Source organism: Microtus pennsylvanicus, chromosome 16, assembly GCF_037038515.1.
Source record: "Microtus pennsylvanicus isolate mMicPen1 chromosome 16, mMicPen1.hap1, whole genome shotgun sequence".
Taxonomy (NCBI): Eukaryota; Metazoa; Chordata; class Mammalia; order Rodentia; family Cricetidae; genus Microtus; species Microtus pennsylvanicus.
This window is the reverse complement of record NC_134594.1, coordinates 7,728,866-7,747,447: the sequence shown is the minus strand read 5'-3', so window position 1 is coordinate 7,747,447 and position 18,582 is coordinate 7,728,866. Positions and strand designations below refer to the sequence as shown.

The window sequence follows — 18,582 nt, the reverse complement described above, 5'->3', positions numbered from 1 at the left end:
CCGAGCGCGGGCGGGCGCAGCTGCGCTAGCGACCATACTTTCGTCACACACCAGGTACCCGAAAGGAGAAAGGCAAACCCTCCCGGAAACGGAGAAGGAGGACCGCGAAGAGAGAGCGTAGGGGGAGGGCCCACGGCAGGTGAGGCTGGGACGCAAGGTTTGGGGGCGGGGCCACGGCGGGCGAGGGGGGGGGGAGGAAAGCAAGGTTTGGGGGCGGGGCCACGACGGGCGAGGGTGGGACGCAACTCATGGGGGCGGGGCCACGGCGGGAAAGGGTGGGGCTTGGGGACGGGGCTATGGCCCGCGAGGGCGGGGCGCGGGGTTTGGGGGCGGGGCCATGGCGGCGAGGGCGGGGCGGCGCTGTGGGGGCGGCGGTGCTTCGGGTGACAACGGTCAGGGATGAAGGTGGCCGCGGCGCAGCGGGAAGCTCAGCTTCGCGGAGCGCGGTTGGCAGCCAGGCCGCGCCTGTAGGACCCCCGGGCCGGGGTGACGGGATGGGGACCCGACTCGGGTAGTGAGACGCCTGCGAGCGGAACTTCAGCCGGAGGGGCTCGCCTGCTCCGGTCAGACTCGGCGACCTCCTCCACCTGCTGCCGCTGGGCCCCGCGTCCGGCGGGCCACGACGGCGTCGGCGACGGCGGGGGCATGTGGCGCTGGGTCCGGCAGCAGCTGGTGAGTGAGGGCTGGGGCCGGGCCGCGCGGGCTAGGCCGCGGCGGGGGCGCGCGTCTCTCCCTCGGCCCGGGCTCCCCGCCGCTCGGGGATGCGCTGCTGCCTGCGGCCGCTGCGGGTCGCGAGCGGCGCGGGTCCCGGGGAGACTGAGGCTGCGGCGCGGGGCACGGGTCAGGCGGCCCTCCTGGACCCAGAACTAGGCTCGTGCAGGTTCCGAGGAGGTCTGAGTCCTCTCGGCCTCCTGGCGGAAGCCAGCCCTGGGCCTAGGAGGGAGGAGCGCCGGAAGGTCCTCACCGCACACCCCTGCAACTTCTCTGTGACTCTGTCACCCCTCCTCAAGGCGGTTAGAATGCACGGGGCTGGAACCATTGGGGAGTTAACTCTTGAACGTTACTGGGTTACCTGGAGCAAGAAAGAAAACCTCAGGGTGACTTAAGTGTCTAAAAATGGTCACCTTTCCCAGAAATGATTCACGGATGAAAACCTCTCATGCCTCCTGGCACCTGCAGCCCAGGAAATACAACGCGTAGGCCACGGTGACAGACTAGACATCAGTCAGTTCAGTGCGAGGAACGCTAACCTATATACTTTTAAAATTTCAATGCCACATCAACTGCAGATTTCAAGGCAGTGATACATCTTAGCGAGGCAGAAACTTAACTGCTTTGAGACCAAAATATTCATACTTCTTTTCCCCTGCGCTAGAACAGCTTTTCAAGTAAAAACTAACAAGTATGTATTTCAGTCAAGTCTCTTGTTTATTTTACAGTGGGCAATCCTTCTTAAATAAAGCAGTCTCAGAAATAACCCTAGAACTGCCTGCCACTCCCTCCTACAAATGGTGGGGCTTTATTTTTAGCAACTGTTGCAAATTGAAGTATTCCAGCTTTATTGGGAATCCAAACTAATGATGTCATTTGATCCACTCTGTTGGCTGCCTTGATTTCCTTTCGGTAAGCCGGAAGTACAGTACGGAAGATAATTATTCCAAATCCACGTGCCTTTTGATTTCCCAGACTTCGTGTGAACGCCTGGCTTAACACAGTTTGTCTGATGTTTTGTGTGGCAGGAAGATCATTTTTAAGTGGGTCTCTTCAAGTATTTCCCAGTATGATAAGACAGAGTGTCTCAGGGTGAGGTACTTGTGTTAGCTCGACAGAAATCTGGTAATGTTGGGGAATATGCCTTTAAATGTTCACAGCTGAAGGAAGAACCAGAAGCTCTGTGATCATTTACAAATCAGCTGTCTTACTGGACTGAAGAACAAAACAAGTTGAACAAGTTGCCCTGGATTAAAACAAAAAAACGCTATCTCTGATATTTAGCTGCCTGTCTTTGGTTTTTCTTTGAAGACAGTCAGGTCTTCAAGACCTGTGCCAAAGCAGGACTTTGCATTGCAGGCTGAGTTTGTGTAATTACTTAAATGGCAAATTAAGGACAGTGTGTACAGAGTAGTGAAAATATTTTACACCGACTCAGTAATAAATGGCCATTCTAGTTGCTACACCCATAATTCAGTTCAAAAAGTCTAGATTATTCTAATAAGTGCTCACTGGGTTGAGTCACAAGCAGGAGGTTAATTGTAAACTTAATAAATGGAAAAATTTGAGGAAATCGATAAATCAGAAGAACAGATTGTTTTGCATTTACAGAACACTATATGAATCCTGACTTCAACTAATACTTGAACCAAAAAAGGATAGTTTTGTTTTTAAATTTATTATTACTGCTTATTGTGTGTGTGTGTGTGTGTGTGTGTGTGTGTGTGTAAATAAGTAAGTCGGGACAACTTGTGGGAGTCATTTCTTTCCTAACCTGTGGGTCCCAGGAGTACAACTCAGGTCCTCAGGCTTGGTGGCGCTCTCGTTTGCCTCCTGAGACATCTCACTTACCTTTCTGTCATTTTATTACAGAGACAATTCTATGTTCTACTTACTTATTTGCAATTGAAAAATGATTGACTTCTTACCTCTATAAAATATTTTTCTGCCTGACATGATGAAAAATCATGACAAAATCTGGTATTTTCCCTTAATGAAAATAGTGAATTTCATATTAATATTTCACACCAATTTTCAAATTATTTATGCTAAAAGTTATTGTGTTATTACATATTTATGGTATATTTTGTGTTCATAGTATATCCTTTTTCAATAACATTTTCAATAACTATTATATTATTAACAGCATCTCAGTTATAATAACATAGGACCTTTAGGTGCCTGGTATATTATTATTATCATTGTTAGTAACTATTATCTTGCCAGTACTGGCAGTCAAACCACTTTACGCATGCTAGTGGTAGCTGTTGACCACATGCAGTCTTTAAAATTTTAAATTTATGTCAGAGAATGTTTTCTTTTTTTTTTTTTCTTTTTTTGGTTTTTCAAGACAGGGTTTCTCTGTGTAGCCCTGACTGTCCTGAAACTCACTCTATAGACCAGGCTGGCGTTGAACTCACAAAGATCCTCCTGCCTCTGCCTCCCAAGTGCTGGGATTAAAGGCATGCACCACCACTGCCTGGCTGAGAAGAATGTTTTCAATAGCATATTTATGCATACAATGCTGATTTCTACTTTTAAACAAAAGTCCTTGTCAGGAAATAGATAGTATAAGGGTTCTTTATAGGACAACATAGCTCATGTTTTCACAGAGCTGCTGTGGAGGTATATGCTAAACCTGGCGATGGATGTGGAAGCCATGATGAGGCTTCTACTCATGACACTCTCAGCACCCTATGCTGAGTGTAGGCTTAGTGCGGAGTGTGTTTTATGAATAGAGGAGAAAATAATATTATTTCTGTATTTCGCAATATAGTGACAAAACTTAAGTCTCACTGACCCAGAATACAGAAAATGACTGTGACTATACACAAGCACAACCTGCAGGCAGGTGTTTCTGTACCTGGTGATGGAGGCTGTAATCCCAGCATCTGGAGGTGGAGGAAGGAGAATTGTGAGCTGGGGTAGGGTGGAGTTCTTAAATTGTTCGTAAAGGCCCCTTCAGAATTGTACTGGTTATTGTCTTCGGCTTCACTGAGAACATTGGCAAGCTCTTAGCCAAAGCTCCCTCGATTTTATTATCTAGTGTTTCTCCACACTTGCTTGTATCTGTGCTTAATTCTTCCTTTCTTTCTGCTGTCAGAGAAAGTGAAGCCCTCTTTTTCCAAGTTTACCAGTTCCCTTGTGGTTTTGATACTGCTTTTCTTCATAATTCTTTATAGTCCCGGTCAGTTATTATAAGAGTATGTGTCCTTTCTCTTTTCCTTTTGCCTGTAAACACAATTAAGCTTCCCTCTGTTAACTTTCCCTGCACTATACCTAATGGCCAAATGTTCTTTAATTGAATAAAATTGAAAAAAAAAAGGTTTATCCTGCATAATAATTCTATCTAATATACTTGAAATGTGGTTTGGTTGAAATTTTAAATATAAAACATAATGGTTTATAAGGACAGAAAAAATGTGACATATCTCAATTATATCTATTTCTGTGATAGTCAGATGACTTAGCAGGAAAAGATACTTGCCACCAAGCCTGATGTGCTCAGTTTGATAAACTCTGGGACTCACTTGGTAGAAGGAGAATTGTCTCCTGAAAGTTTGTCCTCTTACTTTTACATTTGTGTGGTAACATGTACCCACTCCCCAACTATAAATATAATAAAAAATTGTTTATTTTTAAAATGTGGCTATCTTAAGTTTAAAAGTAACATATGTGGCTTGTATCCATTGCTCATGTTTTATTTTTACTAGTACCACTATATATGACATCAAAAGTAACTTTGGTTTCTATGGAGCACATTAAGTCTGTATCTTTATTTTTTTAATTTTTTAATAAAGGTTTTTTTATTTGTTATTGTTTATTCTCATATGTTACATCCTGACTACAGTTGTTTCCCCTCCTTTCTCTCCTCCCAGTCCTTCCCCCTGTTGTGAAATATTATTTTAACTGGGCAAAGATTTGTTTATGCTGCAAAATATTACTTTAACTGTGTAAAAGTGTGTTACTTTTGTTTATGTTGCATTTGTTTAATTATGTAAAGATGTGTTGCATTTGTTTCACCTTGCCTGCTTAAGGCACCTGATTGGTCTAATACAGAGGTGAACAGCCAATAACTAGGCAGAGAAAGGATAGGTGGGGCTGGTAGGCAGAAAGAATAAATAGGAGGATGTAGGCAGAGACTGCTCATTTGTTCTCAGCCACCCAGACCCGAATAATAACACAGAAACTATATTAATTACAACACTGTTTGGCCAATAGCTTAAACATATTTCTAGTTAACTCATACATCTTAAATTAACCTATTTCTATTAATCTGTGAATCATCATGAGGCTATAGCCTACCAGTAAGGTTCTGGTTGGTGTCTTTCTCCTTTGGCAGCTACAAGGCTTCTCCCTGACGCTGCCTACTTTTTCTCTCTATCTGTTTGGAATTAAGCCATTAAGCAGCTTCTTTAATAACCAGTGGTAATAAAACATATTCATAGCATACAGAGGGGAATCCCACAGGAGGTGGAGAATGAGGAAGATGCCTGAGGCCAGAAGCTAGGCAGCTGTTAGCCAGCCAGAAGGGAGATGCAGTGAAAGTAAGAAGGAAAGAAAAGAAAGAAGCTCTGAGGCAAAAGGTAGATAAAGAAAAACAGGTTAATTTAAGTTAAAAGAGCTAACCATAAAAGGCTAAGCTAGGCTGAGCATTCAGAACTACTAATAAGTCTCCATGTTATGATTTGGTAGCTGATTGGTGGCCTAAAAGAAAAAGCCCTGATTACATCCCCCAGCCTCTCTTTTCCCCTAAATCCACTCCTCCATTTCCCTTCCTAAAAGGACAGGCCTCCCGGGAATATCAACCAAACATGGCATTTCAAGTTGTCAGAAGACTAGGAACATCCTTCATATTAAGGCTGGATGACACAACCCAGCAGGAGGGAAAGGGTCCCCAAAGCAGGCAAAAGAGTCAGAGACAGCATTTACCTGTTCCCACTGTTAGGGGACCCACAAGAACACCAAGCTACATAACCATAACATATACACAGAGGGCCTAGGTCAGACCTCTACAGGCTCCCTGATTGTCAGTTCAGTCTCTATGAGCCCAGGTTAGTTGATTCTCTGGGTTTTCTTGTGTCCTTGACACCTCTGGCTCCTACAATTCTTCCTCCACCTCTTCTGCAGGATGCCCCAAGCTCTGCCTAATGTTTGACCGTGGATCTCTGCATCTGTTCCCATCAGTTGCTGAATGAAGCCTCTCTGATAAAGAATTATGCCAAGCTTCAACCCAGAAGTATCATTAGGAATCATTTCATTGGCTTTATTTTATTTTATTTTATTTTTTGGTCGTGGTCATGTTTGGTTTCTATCCTAGGTCTCTTGGGCTATTGAACTATCTAACCTCTGATGAGAAAGTTTTTTGTTTGTTTGTTTGTTTTAAAAAAGAGAGAGAACTCAGAGGAAGCGGGATGGTGGTGGCACACGCCTTTAATCCCAGAATTTGGGAGGTAGAGGCAGGTGGATCTCTGTGAGTTCAAGGCCAGCTTGATATACAAGAGCTAATTCCAGGACAAGTACCAGTGCTACAGAGAAACCCTGTCTTAAAAAACAAACAAAAATCTCAGAGGAAACTGCAACAGAGGTGCTCTAAAATGTTGGCTCATCTGAGCCATCCGCTTCTGTTGGAGATTTTTTAGGAGGTCTTCCTTGATCAAACCTTATTTTTCTTAACCCAAAATGAATCCATAGCCTCTTACTTCCTTTGGAAACAAAATCAAAATCTCTTCTCCAAAGTAACATACCTTTTGACTTAAATTTTGAAGTCAAGGCATTTTCAAAATATATAGGTTGGATTAATCCAACAACATTATAATCAAATGACTTTCAGCAGCTGTTGCTCCTTCCTCAGCAGTCAAGCAATTCAAAGACATCACAATGACATATAGTGTCCAGATTCTCTGTGTATTTTCTATCTTTACATGGAAGCTAAGCCGGGGCAGAGGAGATCTGGGAGTGCTGGTTTTTCTTCTGAATTTGGGTGACTAGGTTTGTGTTAGGCTCTGGCCTGTGCCTATGGCTAAAAAGCCTCCAGGCAAACTGCTTTTTTATAAATGTGCATCCCAAAAGTTGATTGCCAAATGAAGTACGATTAATAAAAATTCAGAGACAGAAATTGTGGTTTAACCTGACGACCAGGAAAACAAAGCAGCCAGCCACTGGCTCTTACCTCAACTTCAGTCCAAAAATGGCGATCCTGCATGAGACTTGAGTCTGTGAGCTGGCTTCCTCTCTAGGGCTGGAATTAAAGGTGTGCAACGCTGGGATTAAAGACATGCACCGCCCAGTTTCTGTGGCAAATTAGTAGGGCTACTGGGATTAAAGATGTGTGTCTCCACTGCCTGGTCTGTAAAGCTGACCAGTGGGGGCTGTTTTACTCTCTAATCTTCAGGCAAGCTTTAATTTATTAAAATACAAATGAAATACCACTACAATATCCTAGGCTGGTCTTAACTCATGGCCTTCCTGTTCGATCTCCTGAATGTAGTAATTATGAAAGTATGTTCGTAAGACTGAAGGTTTTCTTTTGGTCAAGGTGAAGTGTTCAAGGTGTCTAAGTATTCCCAGGCTCATTCAGGGACCTCACATCAGAGCCTGGTGAGGGCCATTATTGTCATTAAATGCCTTTTAGGTTCATGTAGTCCATACTAGTATTCACGTGTGACTATGAAAGACTTAAAAAATATGACTTGTGATGTGTGTTTGTAAGTACATAATGGCCTTTGAAAACCTAATTTGTTGAGGAAATTAGGATTAAATATCACATAATAATTTTAATTGAAATTATGTTGAGATATATAAATATGAAAATATATTTTATTAAATTGTTACATGTTTACTTTTATTAGCCTTTAAATATGAAAGCTAAGGAAATAACATATTTGGGTATTTCTGTTTTATTACATTGCGGTAACTGTAGCCTCTCTTATAAATAAATTTAAGAAAATTTTCAGTTCTAAGGACTTCTTGATTTTATTCATGTGTTTGTTCTTTAGTTTGTTTCCAGAATTATCTAAATAAGGAATACCTTATTTTTCAAAATGCAAAACTTTTAAAAAATGAGTTCATGTACAGAGTAGATGCTGTTCTTTGCTTTGCTTTTTCCCCTGGAATCTCTTTATCAAATTCAGTATAAGAAATGTGTGGGAGATATTATGGCTTATTTTTACTTTAGTTTGGGGATTGTAAGTGTATGTTTACTTTTAATTCTTCTGTATATATGATTATAATGGATCAAGTAAGCTTTCCCCAGTGTTGTGAATAAGTCCTACATGTTTCTTTTGCTGGCTTCTTATCACTTGAAAATGGCTGTGTGAGACATTTAGGATGCTGTTGTTTTTTAATGCTGACTAGCTCACTTAAAGTTATTTCTATAGTCTCAGTGGAAGTGCAGCACAAATGTCATAGTGAATTATTTAGGGAACAGCACAGCAGCAAGAACAAAGTCTAACGTAGGTGTGGTATGTCTATCATTTCAGAGTTTGGGAGGCTGAGGCAGACAGATTGAATTCTCTTCCCTGTCAACCTCCCAAATCCTGGGATTACAGTCACGTATCACCGTGCCCAGTTTAAGTTCTCAGTTGATTGAGTCTACATATGGACCACAGTAGTACTACATTCTGTCTGAGTTAACCTGTGCAGAAAATCCTAAACTGTAATTTCTCTTTAGGAAAATTTACATCATATGCCAAATTTCCATATTTCGTTTGGAAGTAAAATACCACCAAGAAAGGAATAAATAGGCTAATGTTCATAATACATTAACTCAGTCATTCTCCGATATTTTACGAAGGTTATGAACAAAACACATTATATGTATGCATGCGGTGCGTATGCAGTTAATGCTTATGTGAAGCAGGCATTCATGATATGCTACTTATGGTCTGTATTAGGAAAAATTTCAAGTATATATAAAAATACAGAAAATGACATATGAGACCCCATTTATCCTTTAACCAACTTGGTAATTATTAGCTCGAGCCAGTGTTACTGGGTCCCCTCGCATACTGTCTCTACTTACTGACTAATTTTAAATCAAACCTTAGACATTATTATCCATAATTATGTTTCTATCTCCAAAGAAAAGAAATCTTAAGTATATGACTACTGTAATATTCTATGTATTTCCATTTTCCTCTCTTTCCTTCTAGTCTCAAATTTTAGAAAGCAGTTTTTTAAAGTATACTGCCTTTTTCTTGTGCTAGTGTCTAAGGAGAAGAAATTATAGAGATCAAATGAATTTTAAAAACATCTTGCTTCAGCATATCATATTGTATATCCTGAACTTGTGTAGTTTTTACTTGTCACTTAAAATGCTTTGCCTGTGATATGAAATATGAAAAGAATATGTGCACTTCTAATTTTCGAGGGAGCAAGTCATGCTTTTGTCTTCCTTTCTAAAAAGGATGAACCAAACCCATTCTCTCCCCTCCCTCTTCCCCCCAGGCTAAAGCAGTCTTGCTTCTTTCTCTGCTCTCCCTGCCAGCCCCGCACCCCCCCACACACACACACCAGGCTTAGGCCTCTTTTCTTGATTGCTATAGTGCTTCCCCGTGGCCCTGTGGTCTGTTTGTCAGTTAGTAGCCAGCCAGAGAGATCTCACATGTTAGTCCTGCCTGTAATACCTCTGTTTGCAGCCTCCCCAGGGCTCTGCTTACCTTCTTTTCATCTGTGTCCTAGCCTGTTCTCCAGATTACTTCTTACTCCCCATATACTTTCTTTTTCTAATAAAGTTTTTTTTATTAATTCTTGGAGAATTTCTTTTTTTTTAAAGATTTATTTATTTATTATGTATACAACATTCTGCCTCCATATATGCCCACACGCCAGAGGAGGGCACCAGATCTCATTACAGATGGTTGTGAGCCACCATGTGGTTGCTGGGAATTGAACTCAGGACCTCTGGAAGAGCAGTCAGTGCCCTTAACCACTGAGCCATCTCTCCAGCCCCCGAGAATTTCATATAATATATTTTGCTCAAATTCATTCCCTTAACTCCTCCCAGATCCTCCCTTTCCTCCCTCTTCCCTCATCCTCTCCCCCTTTGCTCTCTCTTTCTCTCCTTCCTTTTCTTTTTCTCCCTCTGAAGAAATGGGTGAGGCCAATTTGTGTTGGCTGACTGCTCCTGGGTTTAAAGGCCTTCCCCAGAGCAAGGCCAGTACACCAGGTGTCACACCATGGAAGCAAACCTATTTTCCCCTCCCTTGGCAACAATCAAATGCAGATGGCTCTTTAGGGAAGGGTGTAAATTCACATCTAACTCACCGCCTCCATACTGAGATTCTGTTTTCTCTAGCTTAATCTCATGCAGGTCTTGTATTTATATTTTCACAGTTGCTATGAATTTGTATGTATATCTGCCTTGTTGTATCTGGAAAAGTTTATTTGAAGTCATCTAACACCTCTGGCTCTTAAAATCTGTCCAACCTCTTATACTTAGATCCTTGAACCTTGAGGAGAAAGGTTTTATACAGACATCCAGTCAGGGCTGAGCACTCTGAAGTCTTTTGTTCTCTACATGTTGACCACTTTTGGGTCTCTGTGCTAATTGCTGTATATTGCAAGAAGAAGCCTCTCAGTTGGGGGGTGGGAGGACAGGGATTCATGGAGATGGCTACAAGTCATTAAGAGTCATTTATTGGCATGTCCATTTAGCAGGTTAGTAGTGGGTTTTCCCCTCGGGCTCATGATCTATCAAGCCACAGGTTCTTGGCCTCACTAAGAGTGTCTCATATCTCATGGAGCAGGCTTTAAAGCTAATTCAGTAGGTTACTCCCAGAACAGTCACAGTACTGTTGCGCCAGTGGGCATATCTTGCCATGCAGGTTGTGACTGTAGTTCTCAGTGTTCATAGCTGGATGGGACTGTTGATTACTTTTCTCTTCTGGTAGTGTGCAGCACTATGAACTCTCGTCAGTAGAGATACGTTGCCAGTTGAGTGCCAGCTGAACATATACATGTTTTATAACTCAAGTTTATGGTATTTTCAGCAGTAGGTTTTACTGTCAAGTTCCTGGGAGTAACAAATAGCATTGGCAATAGCCTGTAATTGCAGGAGGTGGTTGACAACTCAGAAAGGTAACTCATTCCTAGTACTAGGAGCTTCACTTAGTAATGGATGCGATCTGATTATTGTTCAGTCACTATAGAGTCACTCAGTTTAAACTAGAAGCTTCCACAATGATAGGTTTCTATGTGACTTTTTCAAAAGTTCTTCCGGGTCAGTTATTTCTCCCTATATTCCCTCTTCTACCCTGTCTTTCCGTCCCTCAAGCCATTTCATCTTTCCTGTTCCATTTCCCCCTTCCCCTTTCTCCTTTTATAATACTGTATTTTTTCTTCCTTGATAAAGCCCCCCCATGTCTGCTGACCTCCGTGTGCATACCATGGCTTGCTGACACCCTCCCCTATGGGAGTACACAAAGTAAAAATCAAATGAATTTCAAAGACTTTTAATAAATATTTATAGCTATAGATGATGGTTTTTCTTTTCTAGCTATGCCTATAGTTATTTGAGTATTATTTGAGTTATTTATGTTCTGTTTTTTTTTTTTTGAGACAGTTTCTCCATGTAGCCCTGGATGTCCCAGAACCACTTCCTAATGTTGCATTCCTCATGCTGTGGTGACCACTAGCCATAAAATTATTTTCACTGCTACTTCATAACTGCAATTTTGCTACTGTTATGTAACATAATGCAAAAATCTATGTTTTCCAATGGTCTCAGGTGACTCCTGCCCCCCTAAACTTTAAGTTCTTTAATGCAGATTTAAAGGGAGTTGATACACTAGTTCATTGCCAATGTTAATTAACGTTTGGTCCCCAGTTGGTGGGACTGTTTGTAGGAGGTGTGGCCTAGAGCAGGTGTGTCACTGGGGGCCTGGCTTCGAAGTTTAAAATGCACACTTCATTCCCAGTTAGCACTCTCTCTCTTTCTGCTCCTGACCTGCAGACAAGACGTGAGCTCTCAGCTTTCTGCCACCCTGCTTTTGCTCTGCCATCATGGGCTCTGACCCTCTCAACAAGCTCCAAATGAAATACTTTCTTTTGAAAATTACCTTCCTTGGCCACACTGTCTTACCAAAACTATAGATAAGTAACTAAGACCCTCTGCTAAGATTATTTTACTACTGTGTTTGCAGGGATGGTATGCTAATTGCTTTTTATTGCTGTGATAAACACCATGACCAAAAGCAACTTGGCAAGAAAAGAGCTTACTTTATCTTAACGTATATAGCCCATCGTTTATGAAGGGAAGTCATGGCAGGAAGCTCGTGGCAGGAACTGAGTCAGAGGCCTTGGAGGAACGTGTGATACTTACTGGCTTACTCCCCCTGTGGCTTGCTCTCAATCTCTCTCTCACACTGGGACATCAATAATTTATCCAGAAAATAACCCATAGACTTACCTACAGGTCAGTCTGATGGAGGCATTTTGTTAGATGAGTTTCCCTCCTCCCAGTTATCTCTAGCTTGTGCCAAGTCAACAAAACACAAACCAACACAGATAGTCTTCTGAATTTAAAGGCAGAGTATCTGTTCCTCAAGAAATATTATAAACATATTTCTATCTATATTTCAGGAAATCCTACCTGTTAACTAGTATAAAGAAAAAGTTGGGTGGCATAATCCATCACATGAATCGTAGTCTTTTGAGAGTAAAACTTTTTGAAACTAAGTTGATCTCTGGGTATAGAAGAGGCTAAAAATAATCTATCAGGCTATCAGGCATGGTAGTCAAATAAGCTAGACATATTTCTCTTTCTGTCAGTAAGAATCTGTCACAGCAGAAAGCAAGGTACTCACAGGAATGAAAAGCAAGGAATGCAGTAAAGAAAGCTTCCATAGCTCTCATATCTGATTTTTTTCTTGTAGCATATTTGAGAGTCTAAACTGTTTTTCCTTACTGAAGGCATGACTTAGTTCATTTATTTCTGAAGGTAATGTGCCTGTTCACCTTTGAAGAAAAGCACTGGTGACTTAACTGTAGTACTTAAGGGGATTCAGCTGACGTGCAGTTTACAGCCAATAATATGTATAATCTGATCAGTTATTTAAACCAATAGTAAAATATTATACCAACCGGCCTGTTGACTAGTATTCTTTTTCTGTTGTTTGGTCTTAGGGTTTTGACCCACCACATCAAAGTGACACAAGAACTATTTACATAGCCAACAGATTTCCTCAGGATGGCCTTTACACACCTCAGAGATTTATAGATAACCGGATCATTTCATCTAAGGTAAGGATAAACAATTTTATTATAACACTGTAGATGTGGATCTGGGAATATATTCGTAGTTCATTTGTTAGAATGCTTACCTGTCATTGTTCTGTGGTGTTTTACTCTTTTGGCTTTTATGGGGGGGGCACCATCCAGCACTCAAATAAATCACTCACAGAGGCTTATTCTTAGTTATGAATGCCCAGCCTTAGCTTGAATTGTTTTTTGTCAGCTTTTCTTAACTTAATTTATCCTGACTACCTTTTGCCTCTGGACTTTCTTATCCTTCTCTTACTTCTGCATTCTTCCTTTCGCTCTTACTCCATAGCTGGCTCTGGAATCCGCCTTTCCTCCTTTTCTCATTCCTTGATCTCCCTTCTCCCAGATTTTTCCTTCTGTTTATTCTACCTGCCTACTAGCCCCGCCTCTCCTTTCTCCTGCCTCACTATTGGCCATCCAGCTCTTGATTAGACCATAAGGTGCTTTAGACAGGCAAAATAACAACTTCACAGAGTTAAACAAAGCAACATAAAAGAATGCAGTGCATCTTTTCGTCATTAAACAAATGTTCCCCAGCAAAAACAAATGTAGCACATCTTAAAATAATATTCTACAATGCTAATGCTTTTCCTCAAACACTGATTTCATCTTTTCTTGGATGTTACCTTAGCTCAACAGTCCCTCTTCTCTGTCCTTTTCTTTCTGCTGTCACATTAAGTCTGTGTATACGATGATGCTAACATAGTAGATCATTTGTGCGGTGTTCCCATTCTCATCTATATTTTGAACATTTTATAGGTTTTAAAATAGCCTAATTTTTAAGTCTAATTTCTATGTTTAAAATTTAATTTTAGTCATTTCCCTCTTCCCATTCCCCTCCACAACTCCTCTAACGTCCCACTCCCAGCTGTCACTCTGTCTCAAATTTATAACCCATTTTTCTTTGTTACTTTTACATGTATAAGTACAACCTGTTGAGTCCATTTAATGTTGCTTGTATGTTTGTGACTTTATGACTGACCCCTGGGGAAGACTAGTTCTACTGCTCTTAGCTTTTCTCAGCTACCTGCCTTTGTCTAGGTGAAAAGCCCACTGAGATTTCCTCCTTGTGTGTTAGCATGTTTGTTGGTGGTTCTCTTTTTTTTTTTTGAGACAGGGTTTCTCTGTAGCTTTGGAGCCTGCCCTGGAACTAGCTCTTGTAGACCAGGCTGGCCTCGAACTCACAGAGATCTGCCTGCCTCTGCTTCCCGAGTGCTGGGATTAAAGGCGTGTGCCACCACCCCCGGCTTTGTTCTGGTCTTGTTTAAGTATCTATACTGTTGAGGTATTTTGGGTCATATTTCCCTGTCACAGTCTCACAACCGATTTCCTGGTTCTTTGGCTCTTACAGCCTTTTTACCCCCCATTCTATGCTATTTTCTGAGTCTTAGGTTCAGGAACTGTGTTATAGATATATCCATTGGAACCGGGAACCCCATAATCAGCTTTCTGCAGTTTGACTAACTGTGGCTTTTTGCAGTGATCTCTGTCTATTGCAAGGAGAAGCTTCCTTGATGGTGGGCGAGAGCTACACTTATTCGTGGAAACAAAGAAAAGAATTTAGGGTACAGTTAGGAATTATGTTGGTTTAGAGAAGTGGTAGTATCGTGTTCTCCTCTAAGATCCATGACCTCTCTAACCCTGGGTAGGTTTTCAGTACCAGACATGACTTCTCTCCAATTGAGTGGGTCTTATGTCCAACTAGAGAGATGTTGGTTACTGATAAAATATGATTGCAACTGATATAGATATAAATATGGATTTACCACTGATAAAGATAAACTTTTAGGAGTATTATGATGTGGGTCATTGTTGTGACTAATGGGCATCTCAGCTGGGTGGGATTACTGGTTGCTTCCCTCTGTTGGCAGCTTGTATAGCACCTTCCAATACTATGGAAGCTAGTCTTCAAGGAGGAGGCTTTCAGATCAGATCCTCTGAGTTCTGTTAAATTCTAATATTTAAAATTCTCATCTGCTAGGACTTCACAGGTCCACATAAAACATTTTAGGTGCTGTTGGAAACTGAGAGTCCCAAAAATGCTGTGATTAAATAAGTGCTTTTTTTATATGGCTGTTTTCTTTTGCAGCCATTTAGGTTTGATGTTTTTAACCAAAGTTTCAGAAGTGTGTTTAAATAAGCACTCTCTTTAAAACATTTTAGCATAAGTCAACGTCTCCTTATATTGCTTCCCTACTGTTGTGTCTCAATTGTTTCTGGAACCTCGTAATGTATTGCTGGCTGTCTCAGTTCAGTGAACTCTTTTACCATTGAAGCTTGGCTGGATTTCTTGCTTTATTGTGGCTTTTAAAATACAAAAATCTAACGACAAAAGGGTGTAGATTTGTCTTTAAAAATGTTGAGTTTGTGTCAGTTAAAAGTGTAGATGTTTGGTGACACTGTTCTCTCAAGCTTCAGTGAGGCTGGCATGATATACTTCTTGTTTTGAGTCCTGTATTGTTCTCTGAGACACTTTCTACAAATCCACAAGGACCTTTGCTGCTTTTTCTTTTGTGTTATATATTCATTTATGTATTTCATCTTTGACTACAACTGTTGATATTTAACTCTTAATCTTTTTATTTTACTTTTAAGCATCTTAGTGTATCTGATATGTTGGAGATGTATAATGATAAATCTTATTTGTTTGCTTTTTTTTTTGGGCAGGGTGTCAATATGTAGTCCTGTTTGTCCTGGATTTCACTGTGTAGACCAGACTGGCCTTGAACTCACAGAAATGTGCCTACCTCCGAGAGCTGGGAAGCAGTGGTTCTCAACCTTCCTAGTGCTGCAAGCAACTCTTTAATACAGTTTTTCATGTTGTGGTGACCCCCAACCATAAAATTACTTTCTTGCTACTTCGTAACTATAATTTGCTACTGTTATGAATCATAATGTAGATATCTAATATGAAGGCTATCTTATATGAGACCCCTGTGAAAGGGTCAGTTGACCCCAAAGAGGTTGTAAACCACAGGTTGAGAACTGCTGGCCTAAAGGTATGTGCCTCTATGCCCAGCTTGGATAATGATATATCTTAATTCAGTGGCCATAGTTCCAGCATCCACATGACAGCTTTCAACCATCTGTAATCCAGTGCTAGGGGACCTGATGCCTTCTGCACTCTGCGCGTACCGGGCACATATGGTTGTCCACACATATATAAAAGACTCTTCTACATAAAATTTTAAAATAATTTATTATTGTTATTTGTGTATGTCTCTGTGTGAATATAGGCATATGAGTGCAAGTGCCTGTGGAGACCAGAGGCTTCAGCTCTTAGAGCTGGATTTACAGGCAACTGTGAACCACCTGACTTTGGTGCTGAGAATTAAGTTCTCAGAGCAGTATACACACTCTTAACTGTGTAACCTTCTGTCCATTCCCTTTAAAGGAACTATCTTGAAACCATTTGCACTGCCAATTTATATCATTGTTTACTTTAAAGTTATAGGAGGAAAAATATTGTTAGTATCATAGTCTACGTAGATATTTGAAAACACAGGGCATTGCCAACTTAATTCTTAGAAAGTTTTGTACATTCAATAAGGTGATCAAGAAATTTCTGTGGAGACACTCTGACCCCTATAGAACAGTTGCTTTTTACTCCAGCTGGGATTAACCAGAAGAGCCTGATTGATCAGGACTTAAATTATGCCTGGACTTTACTCAATCAGTAATGGACTTGCCAAAAGTTTGAGAACCCTGAGTTTGGATCTGTAGCACCCACATAAAGTAGAGTTGAGTTGCACTTGCAATCCCAGTGCTGGGGAGTCAGACACAGGAGGATACTTAGAACAGAGATTAAGTCTAAGCTTAGCCAACAAATGTTACAACTTTGAGTCACAGGATTTTTACTCTCATCCATCTTTGCTTTTGACCATTATACTCAGCTGTCTTGCTCTTAGGACTTTGTGGCAGTTTTGCATCCTTCATAAATTGTTTTGGTGTTTATCCCATTGATTGCTTGTTGTTGTAGGAAGGAGTGGGCCGTGTCCTGCTGCCCGGCTAGCTTACCCCCCAAAATAACCACACAGAAAACTATTCATTTAAATCACTGCCTAGCCATTAGCTCTAGCCTCTTATTGGCTAACTCTAACATCTTGATTCAACCCATTTCTAATAATCTGTATTTTACCATGAGGTCGTGGCTTACTGGGTAAAATTCAGCATGTCTGACCTGGTGGCTGGCTCCATGGCGGCAATCTCTGACCCTGCTTTCTTCCTCCCAGAATTCAGTTATGTCTACCCTGCCTACCTATGTTCTGCCATATCAGGCCAAGCAGTTTTTTTTAATTAATTAACCAATGAAAGCAACACATAGATAGAAGAACCTCCTACACCAGCTTGTCTAATTATTTCACATTCTAGGTCATTTTTCTATATTTCATGTAAAAAGAGAATAATTGACTAGGCCATTTCATTTGGTTCTGACACTGATAGTAAAATAAAATGCTTTTAGTTTTGTTAGCATTTCTGCCAATGCTTCTTCATCTTTTTTACTTCACTTTTATGTAACCAAATCCAAAATGTATTGTTAAAGTGTTATGACATTATCTCTAGTTTCTAAAAAAAACCAGCAACTAGCCAGGCAGTGGTGGCACAGGCCTTTAAACCTAGCCCTCAGGAAGCAGAGGCAGGCAGATCTCTATGAGTTCAAGGCCATCCTGGTTCACAGAGCCAATTCCAGGATAGGTTCTAAAAGCTACAGAGAAACCCTGTCTCGACAAACAAAACAAAACAAATCAAAAACTGGATGCAAAATTAAAGGGTTTCATATCTCATTTTTAAAAGTATACTAAAATTGCCAATAAATAAAAAGGGGTGAAAGAAAGTAGCATAAAAGTCTTAAATTATAGAAACCAGATAGTTTTTGTAGCATCAAGTTACATTAATTTGCCTAAGAGATTTGTAAATCCAATTATACTTTTCTTATAATTGCATCTATGTAGTACATACTGTTTTTGAATATTTTTTTTATTGATTTCTCTTTTCTTTTTTCCCTAGTATACTGTATGGAATTTTGTTCCAAAAAATTTATTTGAACAATTCAGAAGAGTGGCAAACTTTTATTTTCTTATTATATTTTTGGTTCAGGTAAGTTTTATCACTCAGTGGATTACTTATAAACTCACTGCCTAAGCATATATTTTACAATAGGGAAAAATACATTGTATTCTTAGTTGTTTGACTGTGGGATTTATTTTTATCCTGTAACTTCACCATTGTATTCACTAATAAATTATCTAAATCAAATCTAGATTTCTAAAACATATGCTATAAATCTTAGGATCAGTTTCATTTTGTTTCTTTACTAGTGTGCCATAGTACTGAAAACTGTAACCTAGTCAAGGAATGTTACTTGTGATTTTCAGACACCTGCCTTGGAGTATACATGTTTTGGCTGTTGCCATGTAGTGCGTCATTTGCACATGTCTGCCTGTGGAATTGTCATCATACAAGATTGTGTGTATGTGTGTTTATTTAAATTTTATTTTAATCAGATATGGCATGAGTCTACAGTCACAGATACTCAAGAGTCTGAGGCAGATGAAGATTGCTTGTACCCAGAAGTTTGATGCTAATTTAACAACATAGCAAAACCTC

General features: G+C 40.5%; 1 protein-coding gene across 4 annotated transcripts in view; it reads left to right on the top strand.

The window, feature by feature from the left end:
* Positions 1–342: 342 nt before the first annotated feature.
* Atp11b (ATPase phospholipid transporting 11B (putative)) overlaps positions 343–18,582 on the top strand; it is a 91,272-nt gene continuing 73,032 nt past the window's right edge. For 3 of the 4 annotated variants that reach the window (XR_012908130.1, XM_075951039.1, XM_075951040.1), the window contains exons 1-3: positions 377–672; positions 12,838–12,954; positions 17,983–18,072. Coding sequence is in view for 3 of the 4 variants with exons in the window: in XM_075951039.1 (XP_075807154.1) it covers positions 646–672; positions 12,838–12,954; positions 17,983–18,072 (234 nt within the window). In the remaining variant the exon portion in view is untranslated. Of the gene's footprint in view, positions 673–12,837; positions 12,955–17,982; positions 18,073–18,582 lie in introns of all 4 variants that reach the window. The other variant, XM_075951038.1, reaches the window with a different exon arrangement.